The sequence below is a fragment of the Diaphorina citri genome, unplaced genomic scaffold, assembly GCF_000475195.1.
Source record: "Diaphorina citri unplaced genomic scaffold, Diaci psyllid genome assembly version 1.1 scaffold345, whole genome shotgun sequence".
Taxonomy (NCBI): domain Eukaryota; kingdom Metazoa; phylum Arthropoda; class Insecta; order Hemiptera; family Psyllidae; genus Diaphorina; species Diaphorina citri.
The window spans coordinates 97,109-120,333 of record NW_007377780.1 but is presented as its reverse complement, the minus strand read 5'-3'; the positions used below and the strand labels follow the sequence as shown (position 1 = coordinate 120,333).

General features: G+C 41.5%; 1 protein-coding gene across 1 annotated transcript in view; it reads right to left on the bottom strand.

Moving 5' to 3' along the window:
* The window catches only part of LOC103507842 (CCR4-NOT transcription complex subunit 1), a 47,935-nt gene that overhangs the window by 19,426 nt on the left and 5,284 nt on the right, over nt 1–23,225 (bottom strand). Inside the window, 22 exon segments of the mRNA XM_026822611.1 lie at nt 253–453; nt 1,373–1,603; nt 1,872–2,069; nt 2,616–2,912; nt 3,359–3,684; nt 4,514–4,724; nt 5,529–5,729; nt 6,101–6,142; nt 6,369–6,596; nt 7,294–7,464; nt 7,467–7,604; nt 8,315–8,458; nt 13,265–13,444; nt 13,867–14,059; nt 14,449–14,505; nt 14,987–15,064; nt 15,877–16,148; nt 16,240–16,290; nt 16,942–17,126; nt 19,407–19,628; nt 20,310–20,323; nt 20,836–21,057. Of these exon segments, the coding sequence (XP_026678412.1) occupies nt 253–453; nt 1,373–1,603; nt 1,872–2,069; nt 2,616–2,912; nt 3,359–3,684; nt 4,514–4,724; nt 5,529–5,729; nt 6,101–6,142; nt 6,369–6,596; nt 7,294–7,464; nt 7,467–7,604; nt 8,315–8,458; nt 13,265–13,444; nt 13,867–14,059; nt 14,449–14,505; nt 14,987–15,064; nt 15,877–16,148; nt 16,240–16,290; nt 16,942–17,126; nt 19,407–19,628; nt 20,310–20,323; nt 20,836–21,057 (3,862 nt within the window).

Here is a 23,225-nt window from a genome sequence, read left to right as displayed (position 1 = left end):
TAGAGAGCTAGGTAGTAGAGTGTTCTGTACTTACCTTCTGTATTAGAGCCACGGCAGAGTGCGCATCGCGTGTTCTGCGCAGTGCTACCAAAGCTTCAATGAGGGCGTGTAGAGAGCTAGGTAGTAGAGTGTTCTGTACTTACCTTCTGTATTAGAGCCACGGCAGAGTGCGCATCGCGTGTTCTGCGCAGTGCTACCAAAGCTTCAATGAGGGCGTGTAGAGAGCTAGGTAGTAGAGTGTTCTGTACTTACCTTCTGTATTAGAGCCACGGCAGAGTGCGCATCGCGTGTTCTGCGCAGTGCTACCAAAGCTTCAATGAGGGCGTGTAGAGAGCTAGGCAGTAGAGTGTTCTGTACTCCCACTAAGGTGACCAGAGAGGCGAGGAAGATCTCTACTTCTGAGATGAGCTTGTCGTAGATGGTACCCATTTCGTCCACTCCGTTGAAAGCGCTCTGAAAAAAAGAACATAGTAGTGTTTTTGAGAAGTTTTTATACGTTTTTAGAAGCAGTTTTCATTTCTCTATACGTTTTCAGAAACAGTTTTTATTTCTCTGGGTCAGGAAGTAATTACCTTCATAAACAAGGTGACGATAGATTAATCTGAAGTCTGGGGTTATTCAAATATCACTCCCAGTAGGTAGTGGAGTTTCTAAGGCAATCATAATCGAACGGATAGCGGTTCGAATACCAGCAGCTACATAAAATAACTGTGTCAGAGGAAGACCATTTGTACGATTCAGGTGACCAGAGAGGCGAGGAAGATCTCTACTTCTGAGATGAGCTTGTCGTAGATGGTACCCATTTCGTCCACTCCATTGAAAGCGCTCTAAAAAAAGAACATAGTAGTGTTTTTGAAAAGTTTTTATACGTTTTCAGAAGCAGTTTTTATTTCTCTGGGTCAGGAAATAATTACCTTCATAAACAAGGTGACGATAGATTAATCAAAAGTCTGGGGTTATTCAAATATCACTCCCAGTAGGTAGTGGAGTTTCTAAGGCAATCAGAATCGAACGGATAGCGGTTCGAATACTGGCAGCTACATAAAATAACTGTGTCAGAGGAAGATCATTTGTACGATTCAATTCAAACAAATCCTTTATGTACCACTTGTTCTTGTTCCTCGCCTTTTCCTACTGTCGGCGTTTCTTGTCAGTCTCTTCCAGGCAGCCCTATTGTGTACCCTAATATCCTGATTAATCCTTCTCACCCAGGTCTTTTGTGTACCACTGTACCAGCTTAAATAAATGACGCCAAATTTTAACCTCATTCAAAAAGTATGTGTCTGATTGGTCATCTCCCGAGAGCAAAAAGTTCTGCAAGAAAATGCTATCAGTAAGATTGTGGAATAGGTCCCCAGAGCTCGCTACTCACCAGCTGGTTCTGCTGGGTGGCCTGCTGCATAAGACTGGCCGGGACCACGGGCGGGCCTGGCGGCGGGGGCTCCGGCTTGGGCAGGAATAGGGCCGCATCGCGCTCGGAGAGGGGCTGGAAGCCGGGAATGTTGCGGGCAAACTCCTCATACACGGCCATTTGTTGCGGGGTCACGCCGCCTACCTTCAGACGAATCTGTTCCGGCATACGCTCGGCTTGGTAGGTCAGGACCTGAGGAGAAGAAAAAGAATTGAAATTAACATTTTAATGGAGGACTCAGTAACTTTGTGAAGTTCCATATGAATCAAGATATTGAAATTGAAATAGTTTACTTAATTTTTATTCATTTTTTCAACAATTATGTAAGTTAGTACCTATACAATAATTTATATGGATCCTCCCTAACACTACAAAACCTCCAGGGAGGAGCGTTTTTCTTCTTTATACTCTCACGAGTGCTATCTTTCGTATGAGCGAAAGAGAATCAATTTCTGTTTACCTGTGAGTCACAATAGCGCCTCTGTTCGGATCGTGCATGTTTGCGTCTCTCATACTCCCCAGCCAGATGTTTGTCTATATCGGGCAGTGCCTTCTCGATAGCTGTCTTCTGTATGAACGCACACGCCAGTTCCATGTTGTCTCCGGCGCAGATGGTGACGGTCTGATCCATCAGCTCCTTCTGCTGAGGGGTGGCGTTCTGGGGAGATCATGAAAAGTGAAAAGTGAAAAAATAAATGAATGGAAATAAAATTCAGACCATTAAATTTTGGGTCCTTCCCAGGGAGGTGGCAATACTCCTAGAACTCCCCACAGATGAGACGGATGGTGCTGGGGATGCATAATGAGGAGGCCCCTGCTGCTACAACAACAACATTAAAATACTTTCTGGAGGCTGAACAAATGAAACACGCTTTCTTGCCATGCAGAAGGTCCACGGTTCGAATCCCACCATCGACAAAAATTTGTACTCGTTTTTCGATTGCAAACATTTCAACGGGTTACTTTCTGGTGTTCTCGTGTTGACCCAGCACCTAAATGGGGAGTATTGTGTCTCTTATCGCCCATCTGATGAGGGATATACTACGGGATGGGCACGTCTGCGTCTAATGTTGTAGCAGTTGTTTCATTGTTACGAGAAAAAAAAGGCGTTTTTTTCACTCTTTTTTTTTCAACAAATGAGTAAAAATCCCGGCAATTAATAATTATTTAGTTCTAAAATACAGTCTCCCCTGATGGCACATACCGTAATAGCAGTAGTAAACAAATGCTTAAGGTTCGCCTTGATGCTCTGCTGTAGCTGGTCCCGGCACGTGATCATAGCCATGCCCGCCGTCAAGTTGCGCGCAATGTGGTGCGCAGCTGAGCGCATGCGCCCCTCATCTGGATCCAGCGCAAAGTCCTTCTTCACTATTTGTTCGGCCGTGTTGACCGCAATCTTGACTGCGCGTTCGACCACCAGGGAGATCCATTCGTGAATGGAGCGCTCGACTGCGGTGCGCACCAGGGGCTTGAGTACGGGTTGCGCTTGGAAGAGCGCAAGCTGAGGAAAAGTAAGATTTGTAAAGGTTAGATAAGATTAGAAGGAACAATGACGCAGACTGAGAAAGAGAGAGGAGATATCATGAAAAGTTTTGACAAAAAATAGTGATATCCCCCAAAAATACCACTTTTGGGTAGAAAATAGAACGCCAAGAAGTTACTTACAATTTAAAAAGCAGATAAGTGATATCAAAATAACCACCAAAATCTCCTTTGAGTCTCAGCATTTTGTGCCATTTAAACTTTAAAATGATTTTAAGAAAACTTGGCACCCCATAATTTTATCCGTATCTCCATCAATTATGGTGTAACAAGGAAATTATTTTTAAAAAGTTCTTTTTTTAATCACATTTACACTAAAATTGTTCACTTCAACTTCAACTCTTTAAGAAGAATAATGAAATGAGTTATACAAATTAAATTAATAAAATAAAATGCCTCTCTCACCTGTGAGTTAATCACAATATGGGGCGCAATGTTGCCAATGTTGGCCACATTGACGCTCGTATAGGAGTAGCGAGGCTCGGGCGGTTGTTGCATAGTCAGCGGCGGCGTAGACGACTGGGCCGCCATTGTTTGGGCCGCGGCTCCCGAGCTCTGCGCGTTAATCTGAGCCAGGAGTTCATCGGCGTTCAAACCAGGGCCGGAGTTGTTGGCCCCGCCCAGGGGGATAGAGTTAGCCCCGGCCCCACCAGCCAGGGGCAACCAGGACGTGTTGCTGCTCAAGCCGAGACTGTTACTCGAGGAGAATCGGAAGTTGTCGGCTGCGTCCGCTGTGGATTCAGAAATGGAGAAGGGTGGGATCTTTAAATATATTAATGATTGAAAAATAATAATACAAAAGACAATGGGAAATTGCAACACTTTCTCATTACTTCGTAATAGACAGTAAAAAACTTATAACAGTAGTGACGTCAAAGATTTTTTCTCGACCCTGTTGTGATATCAACTAGGTAGGCAAAAAAAGTCATGATTTAATATTGAAATATTACAAAACAAAATTCACCTGTACAACTCAAAACCACCAGGATTCTTTAAATGTTCCAATGTTCGTCCGGACCCGAACGGGGTTAGTTGCCCACCCCTGAAGCTCTTTGTTTTTAGCTTCTTTATTTTAGCGACCAGGGCCGGAGTTGTTGGCCCCGCCCAGGGGGATAGAGTTAGCCCCAGCCCCACCAGCCAGGGGCAACCAGGACGTGTTGCTGCTCAGGCCGAGACTGTTACTCGAGGAGAATCGGAAGTTGTCGGCTGCGTCCGCTGTGGATTCAGAAATGGAGAAGGGTGAGATCTTTAAATATAATAATGATGGAAAAATAATAATACAAAAGACAATGGGGAATTGCAACACTTTCTCATTACTAGGTAACCTGTTGTGATATCAACTAGATAGGCAAAAGAAGTCATGATTTAATATTGAAATATTACAAAATTCACCTGTACAACTCAAAACCGCCAGGATTCTTTAAATGTTCCAATGTTCGTCCGGACCCGAACGGGGTTTAGTTGCCCACCCCTGAAGCTCTTTGTTTTTAGCTTCTTTATTTTAGCGTGAAAATTGTACCTAAACAAGCCCATAAGATCTAGTAAACTACTCTAACTCACCGCTAGGTGTATGCAGAGGCTGAGAGGTGGCCTGCATGATAGGCGTGGACTGTTGACTGTGCGAGGCGCCCAGTGCCTGTTGCGCCTCGTGTTGAGCTACGGCGGGCTGGGTTAACGCTTGGGGCGGTGGTTTCTTGTGCGTTACGGCTAGCTGTAGCTCGGAGAATTTCAGATTGTCCGGATCTTTCAGATAGTAGGACGGCACTAGATCCTGTGAGAAATGGAAGAAAAGGGTGCAAAAAATTACGAATTTGAATCGAATATACACTTTAAAAAAAAGGAAGAAAGTGATTTACTCAGGCAAAACTTTTGCAGATGTTGACCTCGACATGACTAAAGGTCTGGCTAGGGGACGTTAAACAAAGAGTAAACTAGTGTCTAGCTGTGGGACTATAAACATGGAGGAGAACAGCTAACTCTAACAAGCCCAGCTCTACTTCTAAAGAACAAGCGCAAGTCCTCAAGATGGTTGATTGCGGTTCAGGATGAGCCAATTAAACATGGCTAGAGACCATCAACCTGTATGGCTGTTGGCTGATACAAAAAGATAGCTTTCCTTTCTTCTGCTGTCACAAGGCTAAAGATTGATTGATTGATTGATTGATTGATTGATTGATTGATTGATTGATTGATTGATTGATTGAGACATTTCATTTCTGGGTGGGAACCGCACTCGCGGCCTAGCGCTTACAAGGCGCTTCCAAGCCAACTAGGCTAGTTAAATTCCTGTTGAATTTCTTGCTTTTCTGTACTTACCTTCTTACCTGTATTAATTTAAGTATACATATTTTTCATATAGGTTAAATAAATTTCAAATTGAGTTTGCTGGTGGACACATCTCATGATTAATGAGATATATCCTGTAATGAGAAATTCCTGTAAAATTCCCTGCTTTTCTGTACTTACCTTCTGTATTAGAGCCACGGCAGAGTGCGCATCGCGTGTTCTGCGCAGTGCTACCAAAGCTTCAATGAGGGCGTGTAGAGAGCTAGGTAGTAGAGTGTTCTGTACTTACCTTCTGTATTAGAGCCACGGCAGAGTGCGCATCGCGTGTTCTGCGCAGTGCTACCAAAGCTTCAATGAGGGCGTGTAGAGAGCTAGGCAGTAGAGTGTTCTGTACTCCCACTAAGGTGACCAGAGAGGCGAGGAAGATCTCTACTTCTGAGATGAGCTTGTCGTAGATGGTACCCATTTCGTCCACTCCATTGAAAGCGCTCTGAAAAAAGAACATAGTAGTGTTTTTGAGAAGTTTTTATACGATGTCAGAAGCAGTTTTTATTTCTCTGGGTCAGGAAATAATTACCTTCATAAACAAGTGGACGATAGATTAATCTATACTTTTATAGTCTGGGGTTATTCAAATATCACTCCCAGTACCTAGTGGAGTTTCTAAGGCAATCATAATCGAACGGATAGCGGTTTGAATACTAGCAGCTACATAAAATAACTGTGTTAGAGGAAGACCATTTGTACGGATTTAATTCAAACAAATCCTTTATGTACCACTTGTTCTTGTTCCTCGCTTTTTCGTAGTTAAATAGGGTCGGCGTTTCTTGTCAGTCTCTTCCAGGCAGCCCTATTGTGTACCTCAAGTATGGCTGTGGTCCATGGATTAGGTACTTTGAATATCTGCAAGTCAAAACAAAAGATTAGTATAGCTATCTTGTGCACTTCGAAATCTAGGCCACAAATGAGTACCACAATCTATGTCCAAAAAACGAGTACTAAGTAAAGTTTATATAGTTTAAACATGGACTGCAATACTGCAAAAGTGCAAATATGTCCACAAATGGCACATACACATCCACAAATGTGTACATGTACATTCATTGATGTCCACAAACGAGTATCTTACCTTGCTTCGTGAGCAAGACTCCATAACCTTGGCTACAAATGGGACCACGTAGAGTAGCTCCTGCTGTCCCTTCTTGTACGCTTCGGCCACCAGAGACTTCAGATCCAGATCTACCATGAGGATGGGTCGGTTGCGGCCCAGAGTGAGCATTCCAAGCCAGTGACCCAGGTTCTTGAGGAGGGTGCGGTCCGAGAAGTTGGCGATCCCCTTGTCACTGCGGAGCAGTACCTATGGGAAATGAAAAAAAAAGTTTTAGAATGATATTGAATTAACATCACAGAATACCCTGATGTACTAGAAATAGTACACCAGGGTATGATGTAACTTTGATTATTCCTGAAATTTTGTCAGAATTAACATCACAGAATACCCTGATGTACTAGAAATAGTACACCAGGGTATGATGTAACTTTGATTATTCCTGAAATTTTGTCAGAATTAACATCACAGAATACCCTGATGTACTAGAAATAGTACACCAGGGTATGATGTAACTTTGATTATTCCTGAAATTTTGTCAGAATTAACATCACAGAATACCCTGATGTACTAGAAATAGTACACCAGGGTATGATGTAACTTTGATTATTCCTGAAATTTTGTCAATCATATTTGCTATTCATTCAAGCACTAATGTATTGTTAATGTCTTTATTATGAATATCAAAAATAAAACTAATAAAAAGTACATATTGAAAAAAAAAAAAAAAAAAAAATGTTACATGTAAATCAATTTTTATGACTGCAACGAGTTGCGCAAATACAGTATGAACTTTTCCAAGTCAGCTTTTATTTTAACTGCATACCCGGTGAATTAATCATGGGAATCACATCCTAGGAATGTATCAAACATAGCTCACTACAGGTTTTACCCTTTTACCTTAGTGTTTCAATAGTCTTTACCTGTATATTTCTGTAGACTTTACCTTGATATTTCTATAGGTTTCCTTTATGACCATATCAGTGACGTCGGGAAGTTTGATCTCATCCAAGAAGTTCGAGTAGAGAACGTGAAAGTTGAACTCAATACTGGCTCGCTTCATGACCAAATATTGGGAGAGCCACGGCCAGAACTCTTCAGTCACTAGATTACGCAGCTCGCGGGAAGTTTGATCTCATCCAAGAAGTTCGAGTAGAGAACGTGAAAGTTGAACTCAATACTGGCTCGCTTCATGACCAAATATTGGGACAGCCACGGCCAGAACTCTTCAGTCACTAGATTACGCAGCTCATCACACTGGGGAGAAAAATGGAAATTGAATATCGAATTGTTCTTTCGATGAATTGAACATGAAAACTTTGATTAATCGAAATTGACGGAATTTTAAGTATCGATACTGAGAAAAAAAAATAAATTAGTTCATTATTAGATGTATTGATCTCGAAGTCGAGTGTATTGGAACACATCACACGCCTTCAGGCACACTCTATTTGTCAAGGGTCTAGGTTTACCTTGCCCTTGAGATCAATTTAATTTGAAGAAAGCTTTTACTGATGAAAATTTGTAATGAAACGATAAGTGACCCCCCTATATTGAGAAAAATGTCATAATTTTATCGATACCTTTTGGCGTTTACAAGATAATTGCAAATGATCATGTTCTATTTGAATGACAAATGCTCTTACCTTAGTAGACAAGTTGTAAGTATCGATACTGAGAAAAAAATAATAAATTAGTTCATTATTAGATGTATTGATCTCGAAGTCGAGTGTATTGGAACACATCACATGCCTTCAGGCACACTCCATTTGTCAAGGGTCTAGGTATTACCTTGCCCTTGGGATCAATTTTATTTGAAGAAAGCATTTACTGATGAAAATTTGTAATGAAACGATAAGTGACCCCCCTCTATTGAGAAAAATGTCATAATTTTATTGATACCTTTTGACGTTTACAAGATAATATTGCAAATGATCATGTTCTATTTGAATGACAAATGCTCTTACCTTAGTGGACAAGTTGAGTTGACTCAGGTTGTTGAATACGAAGCCCACTTTGTCTTGCATGTTTTCAGGTGGCACCACTATCTTGTCATCAGTCTCCGTGGCCACAAGCAGTGTGTCTATGTTTGTGGCGTTAGCGATAGACGGCTGGAAATGAGAAAACGAAAATTATTTGAAGGAAACGAAAATTATTTGAAGAAAAAAAATATTTGCAGGAAACGAAAATTATTTGCAGAAAACAGAAATTGTTTGGAGCAACTGAAGAAAGAGAAATTTAATATGAACTCCAAACAACACTGTGTAAAATTAATTGCACACCTAGACCATAAAAGGAATATTCCTACCAAATTTCAGCTTTCTAGGTGTTGTAGTTCAGGAGATAGAGCGATCAGTGTGTGAAATGTGAATGGATCTTGATTTTATAATATAAGAGATTCGTTCAAAAAATAAAAACTACTCACCAGCCAGGCTAAAGGCAGAGCTGGACGGCGGTGCGGACGTAAGGTTTAGCCCAGCCAAGCCTGACCCCAGTGAGGCCAAGGTGTCCACCTGTGCCTGAGGCGGGGCAAACAGTTGGGACGGGTTAAACCCGCCCTCTAGACCGGCACGTCTAGCTACAGCCCCCGGGGGCGGTTGGCGCTTGAACATGAGAGCGCAGTTGGAGAACATTGTGAGGATCACCTCGCTCAGCTCCTGAGACACCGACCTGTGGGGAAGCACAAAATGAAAATTGAATTTTAAAAAAATCTGATCGAATCAAATGTTTCAACGGGTTACTTTCTGGTGTTGACCCAGCACCTAAATGGGAATTATTGTGTCTCTTATCGCCCATCTGATGAGGGACATACTAAGGGATGGGCCTGCTACGACACAGACCACACGAGTCTAATGTAGCAGATGTTTCATTGCTACGAAATAAGAATGGCGGTGAAACACTCTTAAAAACGAAAAAAAAAAATCTAAAACATTAATTGAATACAAGGGCCTAACTGACTTCGGCCTTTCTGGGGTAAAACGGCTTTGTAATGTGAAATGTTGTCGCTAAGAATCAGTTCCAAAACGAAATAATATATGTTGATATTTCCATTTTTCACAAAGATACACGAGGTTTTGTAAAATCCTCCCAATACTTTTTCCCACAAAGGGCGACTTGTGTTTTTAGGCCCTCCTAAAATAAGTCTTCTAATCACTGAAAAAAAACGGATTTTTTTTTTTCTTTTTATCTCTAAGAGCTATTGTATCCCATTCTTACCCAGCATATGCTTGAATGCAGGCCACCATAGTAGTCAGTGTCTCGTGAGATAGTTGCGCTCCCTTGGACATTTCATCCTTCATTACTCCGCCCATCAGCTGAGGACAACGCTTCTGTGGAAAACGAAATAGAATGATCAGTGACGCTTCGTCCAGTGGTAAGGCGCTCGATTGCTTTGTAGAGGGTCCCGAGTTAGAGCAGAATAAACAGTATTCTATTCTTACCTGTAGAAACTTAACGCAGGCGGAAACAAAGGGTTCCCCGTGTTCGCGTATCTTATCCGTGAGCCATTTCTCTAGTTTGAGATACTCGCGGCGCGACGCTAAACACGCCAAGTCTATGATGAACGGAAAGGAGGTCGCGTTGAGGAGAAGGTTTAAAGCCTTGAGGTCCTGGGCGACTTCGAGTATGCGGGAGAGACGCGACTGATCGTAATCACCGCGCTGACACCACTCGGCCATCGCGTGCATCACTATCTGCTTGATGGAGATGTGCTGCGAGGACAAAAAGGGTTAAAAAATAAGATTAGCCGTATTTTAGAGGCAGTGGTTAGCACAGTGGTAATGCGCTTGCTTGCTAATCACCGCGCTGACACCACTCGGCCATCGCGTGCATCACTATCTGCTTGATGGAGATGTGCTGCGGGGACAAAAAGGGTTAAAAAATAAGATTAGCTGTATTTTAGAGGCAGTGGTAATGCGCTTGCTTGCCATGCAGAAGGTCCCGGGTTCGAATCCGACAAAAAAATTTGTACTTGCAAATATTTCAACGGGTTACTTTCTGGTGTTCTCGTTTTGACCCAGCACCTAAATGGGACGTATTGTGACTCTTCTCGCCCATCTGATGAGAGGCATTCTGCGGAATGGGCATGCTACGACACAGACCAGACGCGTCTAATGTAGTAGATGTTATTTTTTAACTTCCTTTTGGAATTTCCCCTGAATTACATTTATAAAAACTTAGGTCTTATCGTCCCGAAATCCAGAGAGAATCATAGCCTGTCCTCCTTTTCTCTTCAATTTCGGAACGATAAGACCTCCCGTTGTTAGAGTTCCCCCTACTAAACCGCTACAAAATAAAATAAAATGATGAAAAAAGCTCCCACAACGGGTTACTTTCTGGTGTTCTCGTGTTGACCCAGCACCTAAATGGGACGTATTGTGTCTCTTCTCGCCCATCTGATGAGAGGCATTCTGCGGGATGGGCATGCTACGACACAGACCAGACGCGTCTAATGTAGTAGATGTTATTTTTTTAACTTCCTTTTGGAATTTCCCCTGAATTACATTTATAAAAACTTAGGTCTTATCGTCCCGAAATCCAGAGAGAATCATAGCCTGACCTCGTTTTCTCTTCAATTTCGGAACAATAAGACCAATTTGCACTCGTTTTTCGATTGCAAATATTTCAACGGGTTACTTTCTGGTGTTCTCGTGTTGACCCAACACCTAAATGGGAAGTATTTTGTGTCTCTTCTCGCCCATCTGATGAGAGACATACTACGGGATGGACATGCTACGACACAGACCACATGCGTTTAATGTAGCAGTTGTTTTATTGCTACGAAATAAAAACGGCGGTGAAACACCCATCTTTCTTTCTTTTTTTAAATAGGAGATTCTATCATATTTTATTGATTTAAGAGTTTTAATGTCTCCATTCCTATGTCTTCCCCTTTTGCTGACTTCCCGTTTCTGTCGACCAGTGTGGAGCTGCTTAAAGCTCAGCCTGACTTGGACAACAAGGAGATTGCAACTTGGTGAGGCTATGGGAATGGTTTTTAGGGTTGCTGGTTTGATTACCGAAAATTCTTGGCAATACCGAACTTCTTGGCAAAGCACGGGGTAAAGAGCTAGTTTATTTACTCATAAATAGATTGAAATTTTGGCTTTGACTCTACCGTCTATTCAGTATCCTCTCTTTTTTTCTCCTCTCCTTTTTTACTTTCTTTTATTAATGAGAACATTTGTTCTCCGCCTCCAGTCCCCCTTCTCCTCTTTTTTTTCCGTCTACATACCTACCTAATTAATTACCTATGTTTAGTACCTACGAAGCCCTTTACTATATGAATTTTTTGCTTTTGTCGCAGATCCAAATGCTCAAGAAGTTCCAGGACTCCAACATCAAACGAGAAAAGGTTAGTGGACTGAAGCAACCTCCGGGAAATGGGTGTCAATCAATCAATCAATCAATCAATCAATCAATCAATCAATCAATTTTATTTGTACAAATATACAATTGTATGTGGTATAATGTTAAGACTACGTACCGAGTCTTTCCAAGGACGTATTCCACGAATGAATTCCGAAGTCATATTCCGCCATTCGTATTTATCACTCAGGGGTACAGCGATAGTTTGGAGTTTTTTGGTTGCGAAAAAGAAAAGGGGAGTTGTGGGTTCGATTTCCGATCATTTTCCTGCCTCGGTGGTGTAGTGTTCAGTATCCTCTCTTTTTTTCTCCTCTCCTTTTTTACTTTCTTTTATTAATGAGAACATTTGTTCTCCGCCTCCAGTCCCCCTTCTCTTCTTTTTTTTTCGTCTACATACCTACCTAATTAATTACCTATGTTTAGTGCCTACGAAGCCCTTTACTATATGAATTTTTTTTGCTTTTGTCAGATCCTTTTTTATATTCCTGGAAAGTTTGTCGCTCATTTTCTGTGTCCTCCAGAAATGTTCTTAATTGTGTCACAATTCCTTTCCCCGCCAGGCGTTCTCTACAGCTGATCGACACCGTACTGTACTTCGCTGAGCGGGGCCTGTTCACCCAGGCTCAGGAAATATTCAAAGTCCCCATGCAACTCTGCCCGGATGTACTCACGCTGGGTTTGCTGCAAGTGAACGCACCCCTGTCTGTGTTTCGCCAGGAGTTGCTGTCCAATCTGATGCCGATATTCCTCGGTAATCATCCCAACTCGGCTATTCTGCTGCACCACGCTTGGAACTCACCGGTTTAGAGGTTTGACAGAGGGAACTGTAACTGCTATGGTCTTATTGTCCCGAAATCGAAGAGAGAAGGAAGGGGAGCTTTTTTCGTCATTTTATTTTATTTTATTTTGTAGCGGTTTAGTAGGGGGAACTCTAACAACGGGAGGTCTTATCGTTCCGAAATTGAAGAGAAAAGGAGGACAAGATATGATTCTCTCTGGATTTTGGGACGATAAGACCTAATTTTTTTATAAATGTAATTCAGGGGAAATTCCAAAAGGAAGTTGAAAAATAACATCTACTACATTAGACGCGTCTGGTCTGTGTCGTAGCATGCCCATCCCGCAGAATGCATCTCATCAGATGGGCGAGAAGAGACACAATACGTCCCATTTAGGTGCTGGGTCAACACGAGAACACCAAAAAGTAACCAATTGAAATATTTGCAAGTACAAATTTTTTTGTCGATCGTAGGATTCGAACCCGGGATCTTCTGCATGACAAGCAAGCGCATTACCACTGCCTCTAAAATACAGCTAATCTAATTTTTTAACCCTTTTTGTCCCCGCAGCACATCTCCATCAAGCAGATAGTGATGCACGCGATGGCCGAGTGGTGTCAGCGCGGTGATTACGATCAGTCGCGTCTCTCCCGCATACTCGAAGTCGCCCAGGGGAAAAATGATCTTTACTGCCCTCATCTGATAATCAAGAGGGCTTGGGTTCAATTACTTTTTTTTTTTTTTTTTGATCATCGTATTACTTCAACTTACACGAGAGGACATGATAGCGCTGTTGGCAGCCTTGGTGATGGAGCTCGTGGTTGTAGTGGTGGTGTTGGTCTGCGATACCGTCTTGAAGCTCAGCTGGTTACCCACCGCCAGGCTGGGTGGCAGAACACTCCCCTGTGGGCGATTGGGGGGCTCCAGGGCTTGCTTTCCATACTCGATATACTGGGGAGAAGGGATAGGGAATAAGCCAGGTTAAGACAAATATAGTCGTGGCAATGATATGGTTGGGTCTTGAGCCACTTGGCAAAAACAGTGATATCCCCCTAAAAAACCATTTGTGTCGAAAATGATACACCAAGAACGGTCTACAAAATAAAGTGATATCCCTTCTAAAACCCTTTTTGTAGAAAATTACTGGTGTTTAAAATGATACACTAAGAACTAGGTAAAACCATTTGTGTCGAAAATGATACACCAAGAACGGTCTACAAAATAAAGTGATATCCCTTCTAAAACCCTTTTTGTAGAAAATTACTTGTGTTTAAAATGATACACTAAGAACTAGGTGACTAAAAAGAAGTGATATCCCATCTAAAAACCGTTTGTGTCAAAAATTATACGCCAAGATAATTTTTTCTACTTACCTCTATAAGATGTGGTGGGAACTGGTCAAAGTGAGGTATACTGGCCAGATGTTCGCAATACTTGGGGTAGTCTTTCATCTTGGACTTGAACTTGTCAAGGGCGGCAATACCGAAGTAGTACATCTTGGAGCCGTGCGGCTTCCGAATGGCGTCCAGAACAAACCGGAGGCCCAGACCCAGATGCATAAAGTTCCTGGAACGGGTTAAAAATAAAACAGTTAAGGTTCTTCGTTCTTAGAACTACCACACACAAGGATCCCATCCTTCATCAAACTTTATAAAGAAAAGGAATTTTAATTGTGATAAGTGATAAGCATTAATGTTTGGCACAAATGTTGTTCCCCAGTTAACCTTCTTCTTCTTTTTATAATTTAAACAAGTTTTTTTTTTTAATATTAAACTTTACCTATGAAATTAATACATGATTTAGACTTCGGGAGTAAAGGGACTTTTCAGTCTCATTCTGGCAGGATAGACATTTCATTTCTGGGTGGGAACCGCACTCGCGGCCTAGCGCTTACAAGGCGCTTCCAAGCCAACTAGGCTAGTTAAATTCCTGTTAAATTTCCTGCTTTTCTATACCGAGCGCAGTTGGAGAACATTGTGAGGATCACCTCGCTCAGCTCCTGAGACACCGACCTGTGGGGAAGCACAAAATGAAAATTGAATTTAAAAAAAATCTGATCGAATTAAATGTTTCAACGGGTTACTTTCTGGTGTTCTTGTGTTGACCTAGCACCTAAGTGGGAATTATTGTGTCTCTTATCGCCCATCTGATGAGGAACATACTACGGGATGGGCCTGCTACGACACAGTTCCGAATGGCGTCCAGAACAAACCGGAGGCCCAGACCCAGATGCATAAAGTTCCTGGAACGGGTTAAAAATAAAACAGATAAGGTTCGTTCTTAGAACTACCACACACAAGGATCCCATCCCTCATCAAACTTTATAAAGAAAAGGAATTTTAATTGTGATAAGTGACAAGCATTAATGTTTGGCACAAATGTTGTTCCCCAGTTAATCTTCTTCTTTTTATAATTTAAACAAGTTTAAAAAAAAATAAATTAAACTTTACCTATGAAATTAATATATGATTTAGACTTTGGGAGTAAAGGGACTTTTCAGTCTCATTCTGGCAGGAGTTCCGAATGGCGTCCAGAACAAACCGGAGGCCCAGACCCAGATGCATAAAGTTCCTGGAACGGGTTAAAAATAAAACAGATAAGGTTCTTCGTTAACTACCAGTTCAGACGGGGTCGGCGTCTTTCGTGAGCCTCTCAATCAGCTCTAGCTAGGGTAATTATTGTTTTGGGCATTCCCGTGTTCAGACGGGGTCGGCGTCTTTCGTGAGCCTCTCAATCAGCCCTAGCTAGGGTAATTATTGTTTTGGGCTACAAAAAATTTACGAGTAGATGCCCTTTGCACTGAACCTTTGCTTTTTCTTTAGCAAGGGAAATTTCAGGCTGGTATCCTCCCTGTTCAAAGTCCCCCAGCCAGACTTCAAGTATAAGTATGACTATACTATATTACAGGCTCCATCTCTTTATCTCTTTCATCTGCCATCACCATTCAGCGAAAGCTAAAGCCGCTACAACAACAACAGACTCAATAACAACAGACTGGGGGCACGGTTGGACCAGTGGTAACGCGCTTGCTTGCCATGCAGAAGGTCCTGGGTTCGAATCCCACCATCGACAAAAATTTGTACTCGTTTTTCGATTGCAAACATTTCAACGGGTTACTTTCTGGTGTTCTCGTGTTGACCCAGCACCTAAATGGGGAGTATTGTGTCTCTTATCGCCCATCTGATGAGGGATATACTACGGGATGGGCACGTCTGCGTCTAATGTTGTAGCAGTTGTTTCATTGTTACGAGAAAAAAAAGGCGTTTTTTTCACTCTTTTTTTTTCAACAAATGAGTAAAAATCCCGGCAATTAATAATTATTTAGTTCTAAAATACAGTCTCCCCTGATGGCACATACCGTAATAGCAGTAGTAAACAAATGCTTAAGGTTCGCCTTGATGCTCTGCTGTAGCTGGTCCCGGCACGTGATCATAGCCATGCCCGCCGTCAAGTTGCGCGCAATGTGGTGCGCAGCTGAGCGCATGCGCCCCTCATCTGGATCCAGCGCAAAGTCCTTCTTCACTATTTGTTCGGCCGTGTTGACCGCAATCTTGACTGCGCGTTCGACCACCAGGGAGATCCATTCGTGAATGGAGCGCTCGACTGCGGTGCGCACCAGAGGCTTGAGTACGGGTTGCGCTTGGAAGAGCGCAAGCTGAGAAAAAGTAAGATTTGTAAAGGTTAGATTAGAAGGAACAATGGCGCAGACTGAGGAGGGAAATCCATTCGTGAATGGAGCGCTCGACTGCGGTGCGCACCAGGGGCTTGAGTACGGGTTGCGCTTGGAAGAGCGCAAGCTGAGAAAAAGTAAGATTTGTAAAGGTTAGATTAGGAACAATGGCGCAGACTGAGAAAGAGAGAGGAGATATGATGAAAAGTTTTGACAAAAAATAGTGATATCCCCCAAAAAATACCTCTTTTGGGTAGAAAATAAAACGCCAAGTTACTTATAGTTTAAAAAACAGATAAGTGATATCAAAATAACCACCAAAATATCCTTTGAGTCTCAGCATTTTGAGTCTTTTAGGCTTTAAAATGATTTTAAGAAAACTTAGCACTCCATAATTTTATCCGTATCTCCATCAATTATGGTGTAACGAGGAAATTATTTTTAAAAAGTTATTTTTTTTTTAATCACACTTACACTAAAATTGCTCACATCAACTTCAACTCTTCAAGAAGAATAATGAAATGAGTTACACAAATAAAATAAAATGCCTCACCGGTGCCAGCATGGTAGGTAAACATTGGTTGTTAGGATTATTGAGATATGTATTGGGAAAAATCCTACAATGCTGCAGTGAGCACCACAGTTGTGACATAATAACACAAAGAAATTGCATTTACATTTTATAAATACGAATGGCGGAATATGACTTCGGAATTCATTCGTGGAATAGGTCCTTGGAAAGACACCCATTTCCCGGAGGTTGCTTCAGTCCACTAACCTTTTCTCGTTTGATGTTGGAGTCCTGGAACTTCTTGAGCATTTCCAGAACTTCGTCTATGGACAGTGTCGGATGAGGAGGGTGATTGTAGATCCGTTGGAAGTAGCTGTTAGCCTCGTCCTCTATCTCCTTCGACACTGGTATGGACTCGGAGAAAAATGGACCAGTGCTGGTGCTCATGTCTCCTGTGGGGGAAGACATAGGAATGGAGAAATTAAAACTCTTAAATCAATAAAATATGATAGTCTCCTATTAAAAAAAGAAAGAAAATGGGTGTTTCACCGCCGTTTGTTGGCCACATTGACGCTCGTATAGGAGTAGCGAGGCTCGGGCGGTTGTTGCATAGTCAGCGGCGGCGTAGACGACTGGGCCGCCATCGTTTGGGCCGCGGCTCCCGAGCTCTGCGCGTTAATCTGAGCCAGGAGCCCGTCACTCCAGCAGTTCCTCTTTCCTCTACCAGATAGTGCTGCAGTAGCTGCATACAGAACGCTACAGCCACGTAGTTCAGTCCATTTTCCATAGAGTGCGCTAGTGCTAGATCATACTGGGGTAGATGAATGAGTTGTGCCCTAAAGGAGAATGAACAGGTAATACTGTATTAAAACAAAAATCAAACCTTTCTGTTTTGGACCAATTTCATCACAAGTGGGACCTCTATTTGAAGCACAAATCACCTTGGTGTTTCCATTATTCACTCTATAGAGTATAGGTATTAAAGGTAATAGGTAAACCTTTATTCACTAGGCCGGACGGGGGGAAAAACAAAATTTCCCTTCATTTTCCCGTGGGAAATAGAAAAAATCCCCGCTCCATTCACAAGTGAGTTGGGTTTTGAAAACTCGCTACCTGCAAGGGAGGGAGCTTTGCTCGGGACATTTGATGTGACGTCATCGCCTACGGGAGCGTATGCCGTGACGTCAAAGTTCACGATTTACCGGCATTTTTTTAATCGATTTATCTCGGGATCTAGAAGTCGTAGAAGAAAAAGAAAAATTCTGTTGGTCCTCATTTTTCCTGCTCTATGACTTTGAAACACCACCCAAGTAAGCGCAACTGATCTATTGTACCTAAACAAGCCCATAAGATCTAGTAAACTACTCTAACTCACCACTAGGTGTATGCAGAGGCTGAGTGGCGGTCTGCATGATGGGCGTGGACTGTTGACTGTGCGAGGCGCCCAGTGCCTGTTGCGCCTCGTGTTGAGCTACAGCGGGCTGGGTTAACGCTTGGGGCGGTGGTTTCTTGTGCGTTACGGCCAGCTGTAGCTCGGAGAATTTCAGATTGTCCGGATCTTTCAGATAGTAGGACGGCACTAGATCCTGTGGGAAATGGGAGAAAAGGGTGCAAAAAATTCCGAATTTGAATCGAATATACACTTAAAAAAAGGAAGAAAGTATTGATTTGTTCAGGCAAAACTTTTGCAGATGTTGACCTCGACATGACTAAAGGTCTGGCTAGGGGACGTTAAACAAAGAGTAGACTAGCGTCTAGCTGTGGGACTATAAACATGGAGGAGAACAGCTAACTCTAACAAGCCTAAAACTGCCAGCTCTGCTTCTAAAGAACAAGCGCAAGTCCTCAAGATGGTTGACTGCGGTTCAGGATGAGCCAATTAAACACGGCTAGAGACCATCAACCTGTATGGCTGTTGGCGTGTTGGCTGATACAAAAAGATACCTTTCCTTTCTTCTGCTATCACCATTCGGCGAAGGCTTAGGCCACAATAATGACTTACCATAATATCGACTTGTAAGTTTTTGCACAGGACTTCGATCTCAAACTTCAAGTTGAGCTTCAAGTCCTGCTCGGCGTGTAGTTCTGCTAGAACTTTAAGTATGGCTGTGGTCCATGGATTAGGTACTTTGAATATCTGCAAGTCAAAACAAAAGATTAGTATAGCTATCTTGTGCACTTCGAAACCTAGGCCACAAATGAGTACCACAATCTATGTCCAAAAAAGGAGTACTAAGTGAAGTTTATACAATTTAATCATCGACTGCAATACTGCAAAAGTGCAAATCTGTCCACAAATGGGCATATACACATCCACAAATGTGTACATGTTCATTGGCGTGTAGTTCTGCTAGAACTTTAAGTATGGCTGTGGTCCATGGATTAGGTACTTTGAATATCTGCAAGTCAAAACAAAAGATTAGTTGGTAAATCATTATAGCTATCTTGTGTACTTCGAAACCTAGGCCACAAATGAGTACCACAATTTATGTCCAAAAAAGGAGTACTAAGTGAAGTTTATACAATTTAATCATCGACTGCAAAAGTGCAAATATGTCCACAAATGGGCACATACACATCCACAAATGTGTACATGTATTGGGTCAACACGAGAACACCAGAAAGTAACCCGTTGAAATATTTGCAATCGAAAAACGAGTGCAAATTTTTGTTGATGGTGGGATTCAAACCCGGGACCTTATCCATGATCTGTAAATATGAGTCCTACTCACCGAGTCGACTGGTGGTATCAAACGCCTGTTTGGTCTGATGACCGAGTCGGTTGCCCATGTTGCCCATACCGGCCGCCGATACCAGGGAAGGTGAATGACCTACTTGGGCCGCCACAGGGCCGCCTAGTTGCGGCATAAGTTGGAAGGCCGCCGGACTCTGAGAGGGCGGTATGAGACGGGATGGAGAGCCGGGAGTTGTAGAGACGAGCTGGCCTAGACCGCCTGGGGAGGGGAGGGCAAACACATTGGATTAGAATAATAATATATTCCATATTTAATATCTCAGTTATTTGATAGTAACCCAATTCATTTCAATTCAATTCAATTCCATTCAATCCAATTCAATTCAACTTTTATTGTATTGATAATACACATTATATTATACAATTTACAAATAATGACAAAACCCTAATGAAGGTATACAAAAATGATTCAAAGAATTAAAAAAATAATAATAATAAAATAAAAAATAAGAGTTCACCAAGCCTTTTTAACTGGTGAAATCGGGAGTAATACGCCTCATCTGATGAGAAACATTTAAAGGATGGGCATTTGAAAAGTGATACACAGACCACGTTTCTAGAGGGGTGAAACTCAAACTTAATTAACCAACCCCACCTTTAGATAGTCCCCAAAAAAAGTTCAACCTTTCATTTCGACTTTTGTCTTTCCACCTTCAAAACCGGCTTTAAAATGTGGGCATTGAAAAAAAAAAAAAAAATCAAGAGGTTCACCAAGCCTTTAACTGGTGAAATCGGGAGTAATACGCCTGATCTGATGAGAAACATACTAAAGGATGGGCATTTGAAAAGTAATACACAGACCACGTTTCTACAGCGGTGAAACTAATTAACCCACCTTTAGATAGTCCCCTAAAAAAATAGTTTAACCATTCATTTCGACTTTTGTCTTTCCACCTTCAAAACCAGCTTTAAAATATGGGCATTGTTTTTACCTCGTAAACACTTGTAAGTGATGAAAAATTTACAGCTGATGATGAAAATTATCGCGAAAAAAAGGGAAAAATCGCTGAGCTATTCTTTTAAATTTATATTACCTACTAGCTGAATTCCGTCGCTTCGCTCTGGAATCCCGCTAGTTCATCCCGAGGCATGGCCAAACTTGTAGAAAAGGCATGGCCGAACTTGTAGAAAAAAAAAAACGGTCACGCTGCGCGCTCCCTATTAGCTGCATAGTTATCAAACTAAAAACATAAACAAAACTCAAAATGTTGTGTTCTCATTAATAAAAGAAAGTAAAAAAGGAGAGGAGAAAAAAAGAGAGGATACTGAATAGACGGTAGAGTCAAAGCCAAAATTTCAGTCTATTTATGAGTAAATAAACTAGCTCTTTACCCCGTGCTTTGCCAAGAAGGAAACATTTTCGGTAATCAAACCAGCAACCCTAAAAACCATTCCCGTAGACTCACCAAGTTGCAATCTCCTTGTTGTCCAAGTCAGGCTGAGCTTTAAGCAGCTCCACACTGGTCGACAGAAACGGGAAGTCAGCAAAGCAGAAGATGTCGGGGTTCTTGAGTATGTGCTGAATGAGGGTGACCTGAGACTCGGCATGTTTCCAGTGCCGATAGATCTGATCCACGGGGAACCGGTCAGGATGAAATCCTTGCGATTGAAGACCAAGTCTGGAGAAGGGAGGGATAATTTTATTAATTAAATAAAAAAATTTAAATAAATGAAGAAAAACTTATGAAATAGATTATTTTCAAGTTCTACTCAGTTAAAAAATTACTTATTACTTAGGTAGTTAAAAACTTACTTCAAGTTAAAATCTTACCCAAAAAGGTCCTTTACCGAAGTTATGGGCCTTGAAAAATCGTCAGGTACCTAAAACTTAAAAACTGTAGACCTTGGGACAAAAAAAACGGGGAACCGGTCAGGATGAAATCCTTGCGATTGAAGACCAAGTCTGGAGAAGGGAGAGATAATTTTATTAATTAATTAAGTAAAAAGTTTTAGATAAATGAAGAAAACTTATTAAATAGATTATTTTCAAGTTCTACTCAGTTAAAAAAATACTTATTACTTAGGTACCTAGTTAAAAACTTACTTCAAGTTTCTTTTGTCTTTTGTCTGTTTTTCATTTTCGTTCTGGAAATAAACCGAAACCTCGCTGCATCAAACTTATTTTTCTCTATGCAGAATTGTAAATGAGAAAATTAATGTACAAAACTTAAAAAAATGAATTTAATTTCAGCAAAAACCACAAGAAGGAAGTCCTTTTTAAATGAGAAAATTAATGTACAAAACTTAAAAAAATGAATTTAATTTCAGCAAAAACCACAAGAAGGAAGTCCTTTTTCTTTTGTCTGTAGTCTGTTTTTCATTTTCGTTCTGGAAATAAACCGAAACCTCGCTGCATCAAACTTATTTTTCTCTATGCAGAAATCAGTTTCTTGACGCGGAAAGGAGAAGAATTTCAAAGATCCGTTCACACGATCTCCAATGGATCGACTTGATTACCCACTCGAACGTAGGTACCTACACAAAACTTCCTTCCTTGCTTCCTACTTCCTACTCATCCTTGAGGTTATGGGTTCGATTCCCGAATTTCTTGAAAAATAATTATCGTGTTTCATTTAACTGAATTTTCATTCATTTTACTGTTTGTGTGAGTCTTTTTTTTTTTTAAATAGAAAATCAAGCATGCGTCGACTTTTACCTGACATCAGTTACGCGACCATGCGGTGGATCACTGAAAGTTTTGGACTTTGTCATCCGGATGGGTATCCATCTGTACTGATGGCGCCTTTCTCGGCCTCACCAAGACTGGATCAAGTATGTGAGGAGGCGGATACCATGACACCAAATGGAGTGAAAAACAAACCTCTCCGTCACTAAAACCTTTTACCTAGATATAATAATAAATTTCAAAGATCCGTTCACACGATCTCCAATGGATCGACTTGATTACCTACTCGAACGTACACAAAACTTCCTTCCTTGCTTCCTACCCATCCTTGAGGTTATGGGTTCGATTCCCGAATTTCTTGAAAAATAACTATCGTGTTTCATTTAATTGAATTTTCATTCATTTTACTGTTTGTGTGAGTCTTAAAAGAAAAAAAAAATGGAAAATCAAGCATTTCGACTTTTACCTGACATAAGTCAGCCTAGTTAGGCGCGTCTGCCTTGTGGTCGTGGTTATGTACCAATTTCAAAGATCCGTTCACACGATCTCCAATGGATCGACTTGATTACCTACTCGAACGTACACAAAACTTCCTTCCTTGCTTCCTACTTCCTACCCATCCTTGAGGTTATGGGTTCGATTCCCGAATTTCTTGAAAAATAATTATCGTGTTTCATTTAATTGAATTTTCATTCATTACTGTTTGTGTGTCTTTTTTTTTAATAGAAAATCAAGCATGCGTCGACTTTTACCTGACATCAGTTACGCGACCATGCGGTGGATCACTGAAAGTTTTGGACTTTGTCATCCGGATGGGCATCCATCTGTACTGATGGCCTTTCTCGGCCTCACCAAGACTGGATCAAGTATGTGAGGAGGCGGATACCATGACACCAAATATATGGAGTGAAAACACAAAAGGTTTAAACCTTTTACCTAGATACAAAATGATTGTTTTCAAGAGGTAGGTACCGTTCTAATAGAAGGAATTTTACTGTAACAATAACAACGGAAGTCTAACTGTCCCGAAATCGGAGAGGCAGGCAGAATACGAGAAAGATACCCGTTCCGAGAACGAACCTTACCTATTTTCAAAAATTCGCCCCGGGCGGGAATCAAATTCGCGACCTAGCGCTTATAAGGCAGACGCGCTACCAACCAAGCTAAATA